The sequence below is a fragment of the Thrips palmi genome, unplaced genomic scaffold (assembly GCF_012932325.1).
Source record: "Thrips palmi isolate BJ-2018 unplaced genomic scaffold, TpBJ-2018v1 HiC_scaffold_10, whole genome shotgun sequence".
In the NCBI taxonomy this organism is placed as follows: Eukaryota; Metazoa; Arthropoda; class Insecta; order Thysanoptera; family Thripidae; genus Thrips; species Thrips palmi.
Genome location: NW_023144621.1, coordinates 8,751,725 through 8,764,862, shown reverse-complemented (window position 1 = coordinate 8,764,862; position 13,138 = coordinate 8,751,725). Strand labels below are relative to the sequence as shown.

Genomic DNA, 13,138 nt, shown 5'->3' with positions numbered 1-13,138 from the left:
TTTTGAATTTTCTCTTGTGATTGTTTGAACACATGGTGCGGTTCGGTTAGGTCTTTTCTTGCACAAAAATTTTGTCCGTCTCCTAAGCCCTAGCTCCACGCTGACATTGATTGTGCCCGATTGTGCCTACAGCCGCCCTAGATCCTAGATTCTGTCCAGCGAGCTGGGAAGTGGACTCGACGATATCCGACACCTCGCCTCTCCCTCCCTTCCTCCCTCCCTCACCCTGCCCTTGTCCTTAGTCCTACGAGCCCCCCGAGGGGCCCCCGCTACCCCGCCGTCCCTCCCGCTGACCATTCGCCCCGCTACCACCCGCCTGCCACCGCAACAACAGCAACCGGCTGGCTGGCTGCTGGGGCTGGGCTGTCGCGTTGCCTGCTCCTCCTGGCCACAGCTCCTGGCTGCCTGCTGGCTGGCTGGCTGGCTGGGCTGGCTGGCTCTCCTCCTGTTTGCATTGCAGTGCTCCGCCGCTCCGCTCCACCAACACCACGCTGTCGGGAGGTTATGCCCGGTGTGTGTTTTGCCGGGATCAGCTGATGACGGCTGAAATGGTGCTGGACACGCTTCCGTCTTCGCCCCTGAATTGTTAGTAACAGCAGCCGAACAAGACGACCGTCACCGCCTGCGTCGCTATCTCCAGGAACTGCTGGAGGCGTGTGGGCAAGGGTGTGAAATAGTGACGGGAAAACGGGTCGCGCTGCAACACGCTAGCGAAGTAGGAGAGAGGCCGCCTTCGCTGACGTCGACGTCGCTGTTGCTCGAAGGTCAGAAATGTTTTTATGTGGTTCGTTTCGGCTGAAAAATCGATTTTGATTTGTAAATGACTACTATGGTTCTCATTATAAATTCTCTTCACCAACCACCTGTTCGATCATTTTTACCATCACTTGAAACGTGTGCATTTTGATCTGCTGGAAGTTCTGGACGAGCTTCACTTCAATGATTAGATAACACTTGCAGTGCGCGGTGTGGTAATAACGATAGACTGATTGGATTCAAGTCCCTGGAATTCCTCCCCACCCCCTCTCCTGCCCCTAGCGTCCACATGACTACCTTGCCACTCGGCGGCGCCTGTCAGGTAGGCCACACGCTGGCCACACGAAGCTAAGGATTCTGCGTTACATAAGAGTGAAATGTGCCTTCGCTCTACGGCGTGACGTAACTTTATTCGTAATAAATCGTGATCCCCATAATAATATAGTTATAACTACCCCGTTTTATTTTTTTCTCTTTCAGACACGAAGGTTTTACCCATGGACGCCTTGCAGTCGCGGTCCAGAGGGGGTGGCGCGGGAGCGGGGGCTGCGGGGGCGTCGGAGCCGGCAGCGCTGCCCCCCACGGGGCTGACCCACGAGTGCGGTGTGTTCGGGTGCGTGGCGGCGGGTGACTGGCCGACCCAGATGGACGTGGCGCAGGTCGTCTGCCTCGGCCTCATCGCTCTGCAGCACAGGTGCGTAAGGGACGGCGACGGCGTACTGCGCGTCTCGGACCCGGCACCCGGCCGGCGCCAGCCGATGGGGCTTCCCGTACAGGTGCGAGAGAGACCGGGCGATGGCGGCGCGTCTAAAACACTTTCTCTCTTTCCAGAGGTCAGGAGAGTGCAGGCATCGTCACGAGCAAAGGCACCGGGGGCCACAATTTTAACGTATGCAAAGGGATGGGACTCATCTCTAACATTTTCAACAACGAGGCCATGGAGAAGCTCAAAGGTACCAGAACGTCTTCTCGTCGTTTATCATCATGGAGGCAGTTTGTGACCGACTCTGAATTTTCTTTTTGCAGGGAACTTGGGCATCGGCCACACCAGGTATTCGACGGCCGCGGCCTCGGAAGTGATAAACTGTCAACCCTTCGTGGTGCACACCGCCTACGGCCCGCTGTCCCTCGCGCACAACGGGGAGCTCGTCAACGCCAAGGAGCTGCGTGCCCAGGTACACGGCGCACCGCCGGAACAGTCGGAACCGTGTGAGGAGGTGGGGAGAGGGGGCTGACGGCTGACGTACCACCCTGCTCCTCCTACTCCTACCGCTCTCGTCGCGTTTTAGCGCCGAGGCCGGAGAGGAATTCCCTCTGCCCCCTCCCCTTGACTCCTGCAGGCACGCCCCTTTTCTTGCGAATTTGCCTGTGTCTGAACCCCAGTCTGTTGCCTTAGGTGTACGACCGCGGAGTGGGTCTCTCCACGCACTCGGACAGCGAGCTGATCACGCAGACGCTGTGCCTGGACCCGCCCGGGGGCCTCGGCGGCAGGCCGGACTGGCCGGGCCGCATCAAGCACCTCATGGCGCTGACGCCCATGGCCTACTCGCTGCTCATCATGGACAACGACAGGGTGTACGGCGTACGCGACCCCTACGGCAACCGGCCGCTGTGCCTGGGCAAGGTGGTGCCTGAAGGTCAGTCCAGTCAGCGCCACTGCCAAATCGGTAAAATGGCTTACGCTACGTAACTAATATTGCTTCCGACTTGCAGGCGTGCAGGGGCTTGGCCGCGAGTCCGACGCGGACGCCTGGGTCATCTCGTCCGAGTCGTGCAGCTTCCAGTCCATCGGGGCGCGCTTCGTGCGTGAGGTGCTGCCGGGCGAGATCGTGGAGCTGAGCAAGGACGGCGTCAAGACGCTGGACACGGTGGGCAGGGCTGACGGCGGCCTGCCCTCCTTCTGTATCTTCGAGTTCGTCTACTTCTCGAGGCCCGACACTATTTACGAAGGTGCGTAATGAAGCTTCCGTTTCCTGCGCCCGTCGCGGGTTGTGCTTTTGATGCCTCTCTGAAGCACGACGCTCGCTGTGCACTGCCTGCAGGCCAGACGGTGTACTCGGTGCGCAAGGAGAGCGGACGCATGCTGTGGCGCGAGTCCCCCGTCGAGGCAGACATCGTGTCGTCCGTCCCAGAGTCCGGCACCGCCGCCGCTCACGGCTTTGCGCGGGAGGTACGTAGACAAAGCCATCTGGGTAGAGATGTTGGAAGCCTGACCTTGACCTTTGCCCCGGCTTTGCCCTTCCTCGTTCAGTCCGGCCTGCCGTTCACTGAGGTGCTGTGCAAGAACCGCTACGTGGGCCGCACCTTCATCCAGCCCAACACGCGGCTCCGCAAGCTAGGTGTGGCCATGAAGTTCGGCGCGCTGGCCGAGGAGGTGGCCGGCAAGCGCCTGGTGCTCATCGACGACTCGATCGTCCGCGGCAACACCATCGGCCCCATCATCAAGCTGCTCCGGGACGCGGGCGCCAAGGAGGTGCACATCCGCATCGCGTCGCCGCCCCTCAAGTTCCCGTGCTACATGGGCATCAACATCCCCACCCGGGAGGAACTCGTTGCCAACAAGCTGGAGCCAGCCGACCTGGCGGCGCACGTTGGTCAGTATAGTTCACCGAAGTCCCGACCTTTTAATTCGTGAAAGCTAGAATAAAAGAAGTGTTCTTAAGTTTGCTCATGATCTCCCCCTTTTAGGTGCGGATAGCCTCGCATACCTATCCGTGGACGGCCTGGTGCAGGCCGTCCGACATGGCGCCAAGTCGAAGAAGGAAGATTCTGGCTACTGCACTGCCTGTCTCACTGGAGAGTACCCTGTCAAGTTGAACTGGTAATGAAGTGGAGCTTTTATTATAATCATTTGTACTTCGTTTCCTTTATTTGCATTTAATTTTAAGGAACTCATTTATTGTTTTTGAAGTATTGCAATGGACTTAGTTTGTTTAAAACTATCATCAGAAAGTTAATGAACTCTTTTAATGTTTTTTGTAATTTTGTAGAGGACTTAGTTTGTGTAAAACTATTATTTTTGAAAAGTATTGCCAGGATTTACAAGTGAGTAAAGAAAGACTGTGAGGGTGGGATGTACAATTAATAAAGGTGGTCGCAAACTCGCATTAGCGTCCGATTTTTAGAGCAAATGGTTCCCCCCCCCCCCCTTTAAAAAAAATCAAAACCCGCAATAACCTTTTCACGACCGAACGTAAGACAACTTTTCGTAGCGTTGTGGGCGAGACTCGTGTGGATCCTGGCCATGATCCTGGACAGATCGACTAAAAGTCTCTGCGCGCGCGCTCTGTCGCAACCTACTCGTTCCGTATCCGGTTGGCGGGTACTGCGTACTGCTAACAGTGCCATACCGAAGTAAAAAGCGGAGGCGGATGAGCTTACTGAGGATGAGGAAGAGGAAGTAGTGACAAAGATACCCAAACAAACCACATGTTGTTTTTCTTCTTCGAACTACTTTTTCAGAGAAAAGTGTTCAGTGAAAATATAACCGATTGCCTGCGACACTTCTTCTCCGACTTGTTCCGTTGACAGTTCAAGGACCGAAATTTAGATTGCATTGATGCGGTTTGTGTCGCCTCACGTGTGCATCGCTGTGCCTCGGAAGTTGGCCAACCGGGTTTCATGTCGGAGAATCAAATGATGAACTACCGGATCAGTTAGTACTTCGTTTATTTTGCCAATTGCTTTTCTTGTTATGATGTTTCAAGCTGTCGCCGCTTTCTGTCTTTCCTCCGAACCCTTAACAAATTACAGTTAGGGTTAGATTGTTCTGTCCCTTAATCGGGAGGGAGTTTAATTTCGTCGAAGACATCACTTTGGAGGTTGTGTTCGCTCTTTAATTGAAATGTTGCTTTAAATTATCACTGCCACTCCTTCATCGGCCTCTACATCAATAACATTGGCCCTTTCATACATGTTGGCTGGTTGGGTGCCCTTGCCTTCAATCCTTTTCAATATTCACATGAGCGTGTTGTGCTTGATGTATGGGTGCCAGAAAAGTCTTGACTCTGCCTCCTTCTTCACCAACGAGGGAAATGATCCCTCTCACGGACCTTTTTGGTAAAAGTTGAGGCGCATAAGGTGTTTTAATTTATTTTTTCTGTGTTTTAACTGCAGTAATTATTATGTTTCGTGCCGCACGCTAATAAATTACATAATAAAGTTCCTAACCTTCGAAAAGTCGGCGATTTAGTTGAGACCTCCATGATTGTTTTACTGTAAATTGTTCACTTTAAGCGATTTCGTTCATTGTACACTTAAGATGCCGTGTATATGTAAATTCTGATGAGGAGGCAGAGGCTGACAATTTCGTTCTGATCACTTTTCTGTGCTCCTAACCCATTAGGCTTCTCCTCTGAGGGGGATTTATTAGTATTTATTTCAATGCTGCAATAACGGTTAAAAAACTTTTCTATTTTTGGTGCAGATCTTTTTAACATCATGCCTTAAATGCTGAACATCTAATTAAACATCGAAATGGACATGGAAGAGGCTTTATCCATGGTGCTGGACACCTTATGGTGTGCCATAAGTCAAAACCAAGAAAGTTTCAAACCAGCTGAGAAAAAACTACAAGAATGGGAAGTGGTACCGGGCTTTTATTCCATTCTCTTGGTAAGTAGTGAACCATTTCTATCCTGCATCTTCAATAATAACTTATTGATTTGCTTTAATGTCCAATCCACCATCAATGTCCCTATGAATAATGTTGTATTTTTTTCTCAGGACATTTTTTCAAATCATACTATTGATGTAAATGTTAGGTGGCTTGCCGTTCTTTATTTTAAAAATGGAACTGACAAGTACTGGAGAAAGTCTGCTCCTAAGTGAGTATTATACATTTTCCCACGGCTTGCTTGAAAACATGAGAATGTTCTAAAATTTATCTCATATTTCAGTGCCATATCAGAAGACGAAAAAATTAAACTGCGACAAGGGCTTGTTGCTAATTTCCGAGAACCAGTCAGTCCCCTTGCAGTTCAACTTGCTGTTGTCATTGCTAAGGTCGCTCGCATTGACTGTCCGAAAGATTGGCCTGATTTGGTTCCCACTTTATTGACGGCTGTCAGGGATTCTGACCTTCTCGTTCAGCATCGAGCTTTGCTTACACTTCATCATGTTGTCAAGACCCTATCATCTAAGCGACTGGCAGGCGATAGAAGATTGTTTCAAGAGCTGACCGGAAATGTGTACTCATTTGCCTTGTCTCTTTGGAACACACACACTGAGTTGTTCTTACAGCAATTTTCTGAAAATCCTCTTAATGCTACTCCCTCCTTAGAGAAAGCACTTCTTGCCCTAAGGATACTGAGAAAACTCACTGTTCATGGATTTCTAAAACCTCACGAATCTGAAGACGCTGTGATTTTTATTAACATGGTTTTCGACCGAGCCAAGACAATGCTAGAATGCAGTAAGTTAAATTGCTTCCTGTCTACAAGCATCTTTTCTTATATCTCAATTCTTTGGATAATGTATTTGGTATTATTGACAAATCCCTCCATCCTTTTGTTTTAGGGAAACAACTGCCTAAGAAGAGCAGTTTAATTGAACTGATTGAAAAATTTGTCATCCATTTGACAAAAGTTCTGATGTCTGTTTTGGAAACACATCCATTTTCATTCATTGACTTCATCCAAAAAACTTTGGAGTTCACAGTTTACTACACTTTTATGGCAGGCGGCCAGGAATCGTTATTTGAACGCTTCAAAATTCAGTGCCTTAATTTGATAAAACTTATTATGCTTTGTGTAGAGTATAAGCCAGCCAAAAAGATTGCAGAAACCAAGGATCCAAATACACTTCGGGCCCACCAAATCAAGACTTCATTCTTTACTCCAGAAATCTTATCTGCAATCTGCCAAGGTTTAGTGTGTCATTACTTTTTATTAACATCAGAGGATTTACAAATGTGGCATGAAGATCCAGAAACATTTGGTATAATTCATTTCTTTACTTTAATTTACTTTCCATTTTCTCTATTTTATAATTTTATCATGCATTTGTGTCTATTTTTTTTTTTTGTAGCAACTGATGAGAGTGGAGAGTCTTGGAAGTATACTTTGAGGGTAAGTTCTTTTACATTTCCATTCTTCGCAAACCACAACATTTTTTTAAAACATGGTTTGAATATTTGTTAAATGTTTCTTTTCTTTTCCAGCCGTGTACGGAGTCACTATTTGTCACAGTTCTTCATGAGTTTAATACTGTCCTTTCTCCTGTTCTGATGGCTATGCTACAGTCAAATCATGGCCCTGTACCTGAGTCTGATCTCAATGCTATACTCTTAAAGGATGCAATTTATAATGCTGTTGGTCTTGCTGCCTTTGACTTGTATGATGAGGTATGCCAAGGTTGAAGTACAATCTCAATCTGGATATCATTAGAACTGTCTGTAGTATGCTCAAAAAAATCTTTCCTCTTCTAGATTAACTTTGATGAGTGGTTTTTAACCACTCTGCGGCAAGAACTCCAATTACAAGGAGGTCATTCTCGAATTGTTCGGCGAAGAGTTGCCTGGTTGTTGGGGCAGTGGTCGGGTGTTAGATTTTCTGCTGAACTGAGACCAGTGATGTACAGTGCCATGCTGTCACTTCTTCAACCGCATGAAGATTTGGTTGTTCGACTGACTGTTTCACATGCTCTGAAATTGGCCATGGATGATTTTGACTTTAGTACTGATCAGTTTCTGGAGTACCTGGAACCCATTATAGGATTGCTCTTTAACCTGTTAAAAGAATGCAAAGAATGTGACAGCAAGGTAAAAATCATTGCAATATTACGTGAGATAAGAGTCCTAAGACGATAAGTTGTTTAACAGTTTCTTGTCTTTTCAGATGCATGTTTTGTATGTAATGTCGTTTGTTATGGAACGAGTGGGACATCTTATCAGGCCCCATGTCTCCAATCTCATTCAATATTTGCCTTTAGCATGGGAAGAGTCAGCTGAACACAGCATGTTACGTTGTGCTATCGTTTCAACTCTAGTTCAAATTGTAAAGGTAATAAAAAGATCTACTCGAACATGAACGTTTCTTGGCAATGGGTTTCAATGTTTCTGTGATGTTAATCATGTGATCTAAATTCATTTCAGGGTATGGCAGATGATAGCCAAAGACTCCATAGCTTTTTGATGCCAGTCTTAGCACTTTGCACAGACATGCAGCAGGATTCTAATGTGTATTTGATAGAAGATGGTCTTGCCTTGTGGCTAGCTTGTGTTGAGAATGCAACAGACATGACTGACGAGCTGATGCATTTGTATCAGAACATGCCATCCCTTCTTGGTAAGTGTCTTGGCAAGTATGTTCCTGATAGAATTAGAACTTGATGACAAACACTATTTCTTTGTTGCAGAGTCTTCAACTGAAAATCTTCGCATTTGCTTTACTATAACACATGCATATCTTATGTTCTCTCCAGAAAGTTTTCTTAAGGTTTAATTCATTCCAAATTTGTATGTTTGAAATACTATTGATATTTATTGATTATTGACTGGTTATTTTGGATCATTTTATCAGGTTTATGGTGAAAGTCTTTTGAAGACTTGTCAATACATGCTAACAGATTTGCGCTCGGAGGGAATTGTCATCATAATGCGATTTGTTGAACTTTGCTTAAGAACAGCTCCTCAATTGTCTTGTGAGCTGTGGAAACCTATCATTCCACAAATAATGATGTGAGTACTACCTCTCCTCTAAGCCAAAGACAATATAATTTTTTTAAAGCAAGAAGTTGACTTATCGTACCTTATTTTCAGTCTCATTTTCAATGGAGAGGAGTCAACAATTTGCTGTGCGGTATGCACCTGCATTATTGCTCGTGTCCTTTTATGCTCTAAGGATTTATTTAGTCAGGTTTGTGTGTCCTCTCCTTGTTTCTGAAGTTTTGTCACATGTTTGGAACGATTTAGCAATGTTTCATTTTCTAATGTAGATGATAAGAGAAGCTGCACTGCGAATAGGGCAAACAGAAGATCATTTCTTCTCTACAATATTGTTCAATTGGAATAAAAACATGCCTTGTGTCACTGGTATGCCACGTCGTAAAATTCTAGGTTTGGCACTTTCGTCACTGCTTACAGTTCAATCAAGGTAAATGACTCATTAAATTTTGTAAAAAGTAAACACCCTTTTTTGAAAAGTTTTAAACTCTTGTAATTTTTGTTGCAGTATTGTTCTGGATAAATTTAGTGACATTATCCGAAATGTGGTTGAAGCATTAAATGATGTAACAAAACCAGATGAATCGGGTGCTCTTATGGAGTGAGTTTAACACTTTCTACTTTGATGAAGTTATAATCACAGATGTTAATCTGGGTTGTTTTGCTTTTCAGTATTCTGTGTCATTGCCAAAGTTTTCCTTCAAGCCCAACAGAGAGGGAAGTGTTTGAAGATTTTGAAACAGAACATGATCACCGAATGCAAAGGCTCGCGTCACAAGATGTAGTCAACACTGTTGTGCTTGGAGACTATCTCATTGCCCAGGTGTGCATGAGTACCCTTACTTTGATGACCATCATTGACATGTTTTTTTCCCACTGTTTCAGTTTGTTATACTTGTACTGTTTGGTATTTTCAGCTCGATGAACTGAAAGGTCAAGTTGGTCTGGAGCAGCTGCAACAACTTCTCCAAAGCCTAGACAGCGAAACTACAGCAATGCTTGAAGAATACAAGAATTTGAGTGGCAGGGAACCTCGTATTGAGTCTCATTTCACTGATTTGAGAATTTCTTAAACTTGATGCTTTTGTGAAAGCACTTATTTATCATATTTTATGATAGTATTAACTACCAAGTGCAGAGAGATTTTTTTCTCTGCATTGTAGCAGTTGTAAGGAGATGCTGTAGTATATATCACTAACTCTACTTTATTTGCAGTGAAATCTGAGCTGTGAAGATCAAGTCCCTTGACTGTAAATCATGGACTAGTCTATTAAATGACTGAAATATCTTGTGGATGATGTTCTTCAAAAATTAAGTACAAAGCCCTCTCTGTGGATCCTTAAATGAAGTCTTAAATGCATACAAGCAGCTTCGACCTCAAACTCCTTAGGCATTCTTATGTTATTAATTTTCTCTCTCTGTTCCTGTTTCGATTTTCACTGCGTGAATTATGAACAGAAAAATTCTGTTTCTGGCATCTATTGAACCTTATCCTTTATGTACTGGACAATTTAGTGTACTACATGCACAATCAGTAGAGTGAAGAAATTAAGTTGGTCATGCAGATTGTTACATAAATTAATATGTATTTGAAAAATGAAATAATATGTAGAATAGAATGTGACTAGAATGAAATTAAAATAGAACTTAATGTTGACTGTGAATTTTAAGGGGACAATCTACAGGTCTCTAATGTTGCCATGTTCTGTACAGACTATATTTCCAAATTAAATACATCGTAGCCTTTCTTTAAAGCAAAGAGGAAAAGAAAAACTGGATTTACCATTCAGTTATTTAAATGGTGTGTCTTTTCTAAAGTTGCATTAATAGAGTTCGAAAAACTGAATACGACTTGTAGCAGTGCGTAAGGAAACTATTGATTTTAGCTCCATGCTGTAATTTCTTTTCATTTTGGTCAAAATCTACTGGTTTTGGCCTCAATACTTTTGTCCCAAGTTATTTTCAATGTCGCCGAAAAGATTCTACACTTCAATATCAGTTGTCTCATGAAGACATGAATAACTTAGCTTGAGGGAAGTGCCACAGGAAAGGGACGTGTTGCAATCACTTAGTAAATCTTGATCTATAATTTTATAGAATGGAGTTGTGGAAAAGGCTTTTCACAGCACTCCTACCCTGACAGACTGCTGTCCATTTCGCATGGAATTAATTGGTGGTGTAGTGGGCGTTTAATTCTCACTTGGTTGTCTTGTATCTTATCAGGTGAAAATTATCATAGCTTGGGTGTAAATCTGTGATGCCATGATGTTGGATACTTCACTAATTTTTAACCATTTAATATGTTAGTGTGGTAATGTGTTTATAATGACTGAGAAGTCTGATTATTATTTTAATGTGTTAAGCAACAATATTGGCAGACTGATTTCAAAGGTCTGTTCTTGTACAGGAGGAGGAACCATTAGTGGGCCTTAAGGTTTTGGCTCTGCTTTTTCGACTCCGTGGGTCTACTGATGGATCCTCCGTCATTGTTAATTTTTATGTGTTAAGAAATTTCATGCTTATGTTTAAGAGTCAATCCTGTTTCAATGTTGTCGTTAGTATTGTGATCATGATAATTTTTTAGATACCTATTTAGATGCTTTACATTTAAGGTGGGTCTTTTTTTTTCCCATTCCAAGTTCACTGTTACAAATGTGAAAATGATTTTAGAAAGCTGTTCGTTATTTTAATGAATACTACAAAGGTCTATAATCAGTCTATAATCATGTGGTTAGGTCGTACAAAGGTTTCAAATCTAATCAAAAACCCATTTGTTAATGAGGTGATGAACTTACTATTTGAAACTAGTAACAAATGTATGCTGGACTTCATTCATTCAATGTTACAAAGTACTTTTGTGAAATCCTGGAAATGTGGCTATGAATTGAACTCAGCAAGATATCTTGTATGTAAATCAATTCTGAATTATAATTACTTCAATAGTCTCCATTACTGGAACTACATTATTCTTTCATTTGGGCAAGGAAGGCAGGTGATGAGCATGAAAAGGGGAAAGCTCTGAATGAACCTATCTTCTCCTTGTCAACATAATTGTACGATAAGAAGCAACTCTGACAGAAGTAGCAGGGGTCATGTGGTACTCTCAGATTTCCAATAGTTAGCCACCTGTAAACAAAAGCATCCTATTAAGAATGAAAAGGAGGTACCTATGCATGTAAAGGTTCAATTAACTTACTTCGCCACATAGTGCCCACACAGCATACAATAGCGTGAGTTCTGTCTAAAAAGACTCTTCAAAAGTGGGTACTTAGATGATTGCAAAAGATCCGATTGGTGAAGTAAACTGTCAAAATTTATATTAGATCATAAAGATGACAAAGTGTCAACAGGTTGCTACATAAGTTTTGATTTTAGGATTAGCTTACCGTACATCAGAGAAACAGAAAAGATGCTCACAATTTCCTTGATGTTGATACAAATAAGGATAACCCAATTTAACAGTTAGATCAATTATTTTGGTATGCTCCATTTTTGCCTTTTTTCCAAGATTTAAATTTCGTTTCTCAGCCCAGTCTAAAACTTGCTCACTATATTCAATATTAGATGAGCAGCGCATGTCATCATAAAAGGTTTCATTGATATAGAACATGCCAGATTTGTACTTATCCTAGAAGACAAATTCATAAAATTCAATTTACCATCCGACATAATATTATCACATGAAGTAACTGTACCTTTGCTTTTTGAAATGTCGATTGGAATGGATCTGAACTCAAGTCTTGACATATAAGGTTGTCGGCTGCGCAAGCAAAACTATCTTTTAAGTCTGCTAATGTGTTTGAACCTAATGCAATAATCTCCTGACAACCAGCAGCTACCCTGTGGTGGGCTTTCCCAACCTCATGACGAAATGGGGCATACAACCGCACACTGACCAATAATTCACTTCCCGGTTTCAAATCAGGCTTATAGTCAGATGCTGTCTGCAGTTTATCCTGAAAGCATTTATCATGTTGCCTAATCAAAGAAGAATAAGGAAAAAATGTTTTTCCATCATCCTAAAATTTAAATAGAAACTTACCAGCCATTTTGTGCCAGTGTACTTTAAAAATCTTTCATGAATTCTGCCACGAGCTGCAAGCTTATGATGAGTTTCAAACTCAGAATCTTGAGGACAGTTGACCTTCTGGAAACCACACAACGGGGAGTTCACAGAAAATTGGGGTAGTTGGTCAGGAACCTTAAAGTTATCTGCGCTGGAAAGTGGCAAGCATTTTACGATTAAAATAAGGAAAGAGAAAGGAATTCCATGTATGATTTCATTTCGTACAGGAAAACAGTAATGATATACCTGCAGATGATCTCCAAATCCTGGAATTCGGAGTCTGTCAATGTACTGTCCATCACTTCCATCATTGCTTCTCTGTAAATAGCCTGTTCCTTTTTATCTTCAGACCCTTCTACAAAAGGATGATACTGAAGAGAAGCATCGTTAAAGAAATTTCTTAAACAGAGGGGTTCAGATGTATAGTCCAACTGACCACATCCATACACCTTTTCCATTCTTCACTTCGTTTTTACTTTCGATGAGGAAGATTGTTTGATTTGTTAAGTTCACTGAATGTCATTCAATCGGTCACCGGACAGGACCACAGGACACCACAGGACATGTCGTTGTTTGTAGGTTAACGAAAACAAATGACAAAAACAACAACAACACAAAGCAAAAGCAGACAGAGAGAGAGAGAGTGCAGGTAC

General features: G+C 43.4%; 3 protein-coding genes across 6 annotated transcripts; 2 read left to right on the top strand and 1 right to left on the bottom strand.

Annotated features, from left to right (window-relative positions):
• Window positions 1-405: 405 nt before the first annotated feature.
• On the top strand, window positions 406-3,863 carry LOC117654452 (amidophosphoribosyltransferase-like). The gene is made up of 9 exons (XM_034401090.1): window positions 406-764; window positions 1,237-1,450; window positions 1,588-1,709; window positions 1,783-1,931; window positions 2,153-2,393; window positions 2,470-2,706; window positions 2,799-2,926; window positions 3,008-3,350; window positions 3,445-3,863. Exons 2-9 carry the CDS (start codon window positions 1,254-1,256, stop codon window positions 3,579-3,581), a joined length of 1,554 nt encoding a protein of 517 aa, XP_034256981.1. The 5' UTR covers window positions 406-764; window positions 1,237-1,253; the 3' UTR covers window positions 3,582-3,863.
• Window positions 3,864-4,130: 267 nt separating this feature from the next.
• On the top strand, window positions 4,131-11,368 carry LOC117654191 (importin-11). Of its 4 annotated transcripts, none has more exons than XM_034400421.1 (17): window positions 4,131-4,411; window positions 5,183-5,370; window positions 5,482-5,582; window positions 5,655-6,169; window positions 6,274-6,693; window positions 6,784-6,824; window positions 6,917-7,099; window positions 7,184-7,516; window positions 7,593-7,757; window positions 7,850-8,042; window positions 8,113-8,192; window positions 8,277-8,434; window positions 8,516-8,612; window positions 8,692-8,849; window positions 8,928-9,020; window positions 9,092-9,242; window positions 9,337-11,368. In XM_034400421.1, the coding sequence occupies exons 2-17, from the start codon at window positions 5,233-5,235 to the stop codon at window positions 9,490-9,492; spliced, it is 2,982 nt and encodes a 993-aa protein (XP_034256312.1). In that variant the 5' UTR covers window positions 4,131-4,411; window positions 5,183-5,232; the 3' UTR covers window positions 9,493-11,368. The 4 variants fall into 4 exon arrangements, with proteins under 4 accessions (XP_034256312.1, XP_034256313.1, XP_034256315.1 ...); XM_034400422.1 differs by lacking the exon at window positions 4,131-4,411 and adding an exon at window positions 4,418-4,577; XM_034400424.1 differs by lacking the exon at window positions 4,131-4,411 and adding an exon at window positions 4,661-4,679.
• Window positions 11,190-13,088, bottom strand: LOC117654196 (snRNA-activating protein complex subunit 3). Its single transcript, XM_034400436.1, has 6 exons — window positions 12,732-13,088; window positions 12,462-12,636; window positions 12,115-12,375; window positions 11,806-12,047; window positions 11,616-11,723; window positions 11,190-11,545 (listed from the first exon to the last, which is right to left on the bottom strand). Exons 1-6 carry the CDS (start codon window positions 12,941-12,943, stop codon window positions 11,383-11,385), a joined length of 1,161 nt encoding a protein of 386 aa, XP_034256327.1. The 5' UTR covers window positions 12,944-13,088; the 3' UTR covers window positions 11,190-11,382.
• Between the last annotated feature and the right edge of the window lie 50 nt (window positions 13,089-13,138).

What these genes read in the sequence shown, in the direction of transcription:
- LOC117654452 (XM_034401090.1), top strand. Translation starts at nt 1,254, where the DNA reads ATGGACGCCTTGCAGTCGCGGTCCAGAGGGGGTGGCGCGGGAGCGGGG. An exon ending in GGGCAAGGTGGTGCCTGAAG is followed by an intron (nt 2,394 to 2,469) that starts GTCAGTCCAGTC and finishes TCCGACTTGCAG; the next exon opens with GCGTGCAGGGGCTTGGCCGC. An exon ending in CGACCTGGCGGCGCACGTTG is followed by an intron (nt 3,351 to 3,444) that starts GTCAGTATAGTT and finishes TCCCCCTTTTAG; the next exon opens with GTGCGGATAGCCTCGCATAC.
- LOC117654191 (XM_034400421.1), top strand. Translation starts at nt 5,233, where the DNA reads ATGGACATGGAAGAGGCTTTATCCATGGTGCTGGACACCTTATGGTGT. An exon ending in CTCCAGAAAGTTTTCTTAAG is followed by an intron (nt 8,193 to 8,276) that starts GTTTAATTCATT and finishes TCATTTTATCAG; the next exon opens with GTTTATGGTGAAAGTCTTTT. An exon ending in CTGCTTACAGTTCAATCAAG is followed by an intron (nt 8,850 to 8,927) that starts GTAAATGACTCA and finishes TTTTTGTTGCAG; the next exon opens with TATTGTTCTGGATAAATTTA.
- LOC117654196 (XM_034400436.1), bottom strand. Translation starts at nt 12,943, where the DNA reads ATGGAAAAGGTGTATGGATGTGGTCAGTTGGACTATACATCTGAACCC. An exon ending in ACACTGGCACAAAATGGCTG is followed by an intron (nt 12,376 to 12,461) that starts GTAAGTTTCTAT and finishes AAATGCTTTCAG; the next exon opens with GATAAACTGCAGACAGCATC. An exon ending in TTCTGTTTCTCTGATGTACG is followed by an intron (nt 11,724 to 11,805) that starts GTAAGCTAATCC and finishes AAATTTTGACAG; the next exon opens with TTTACTTCACCAATCGGATC.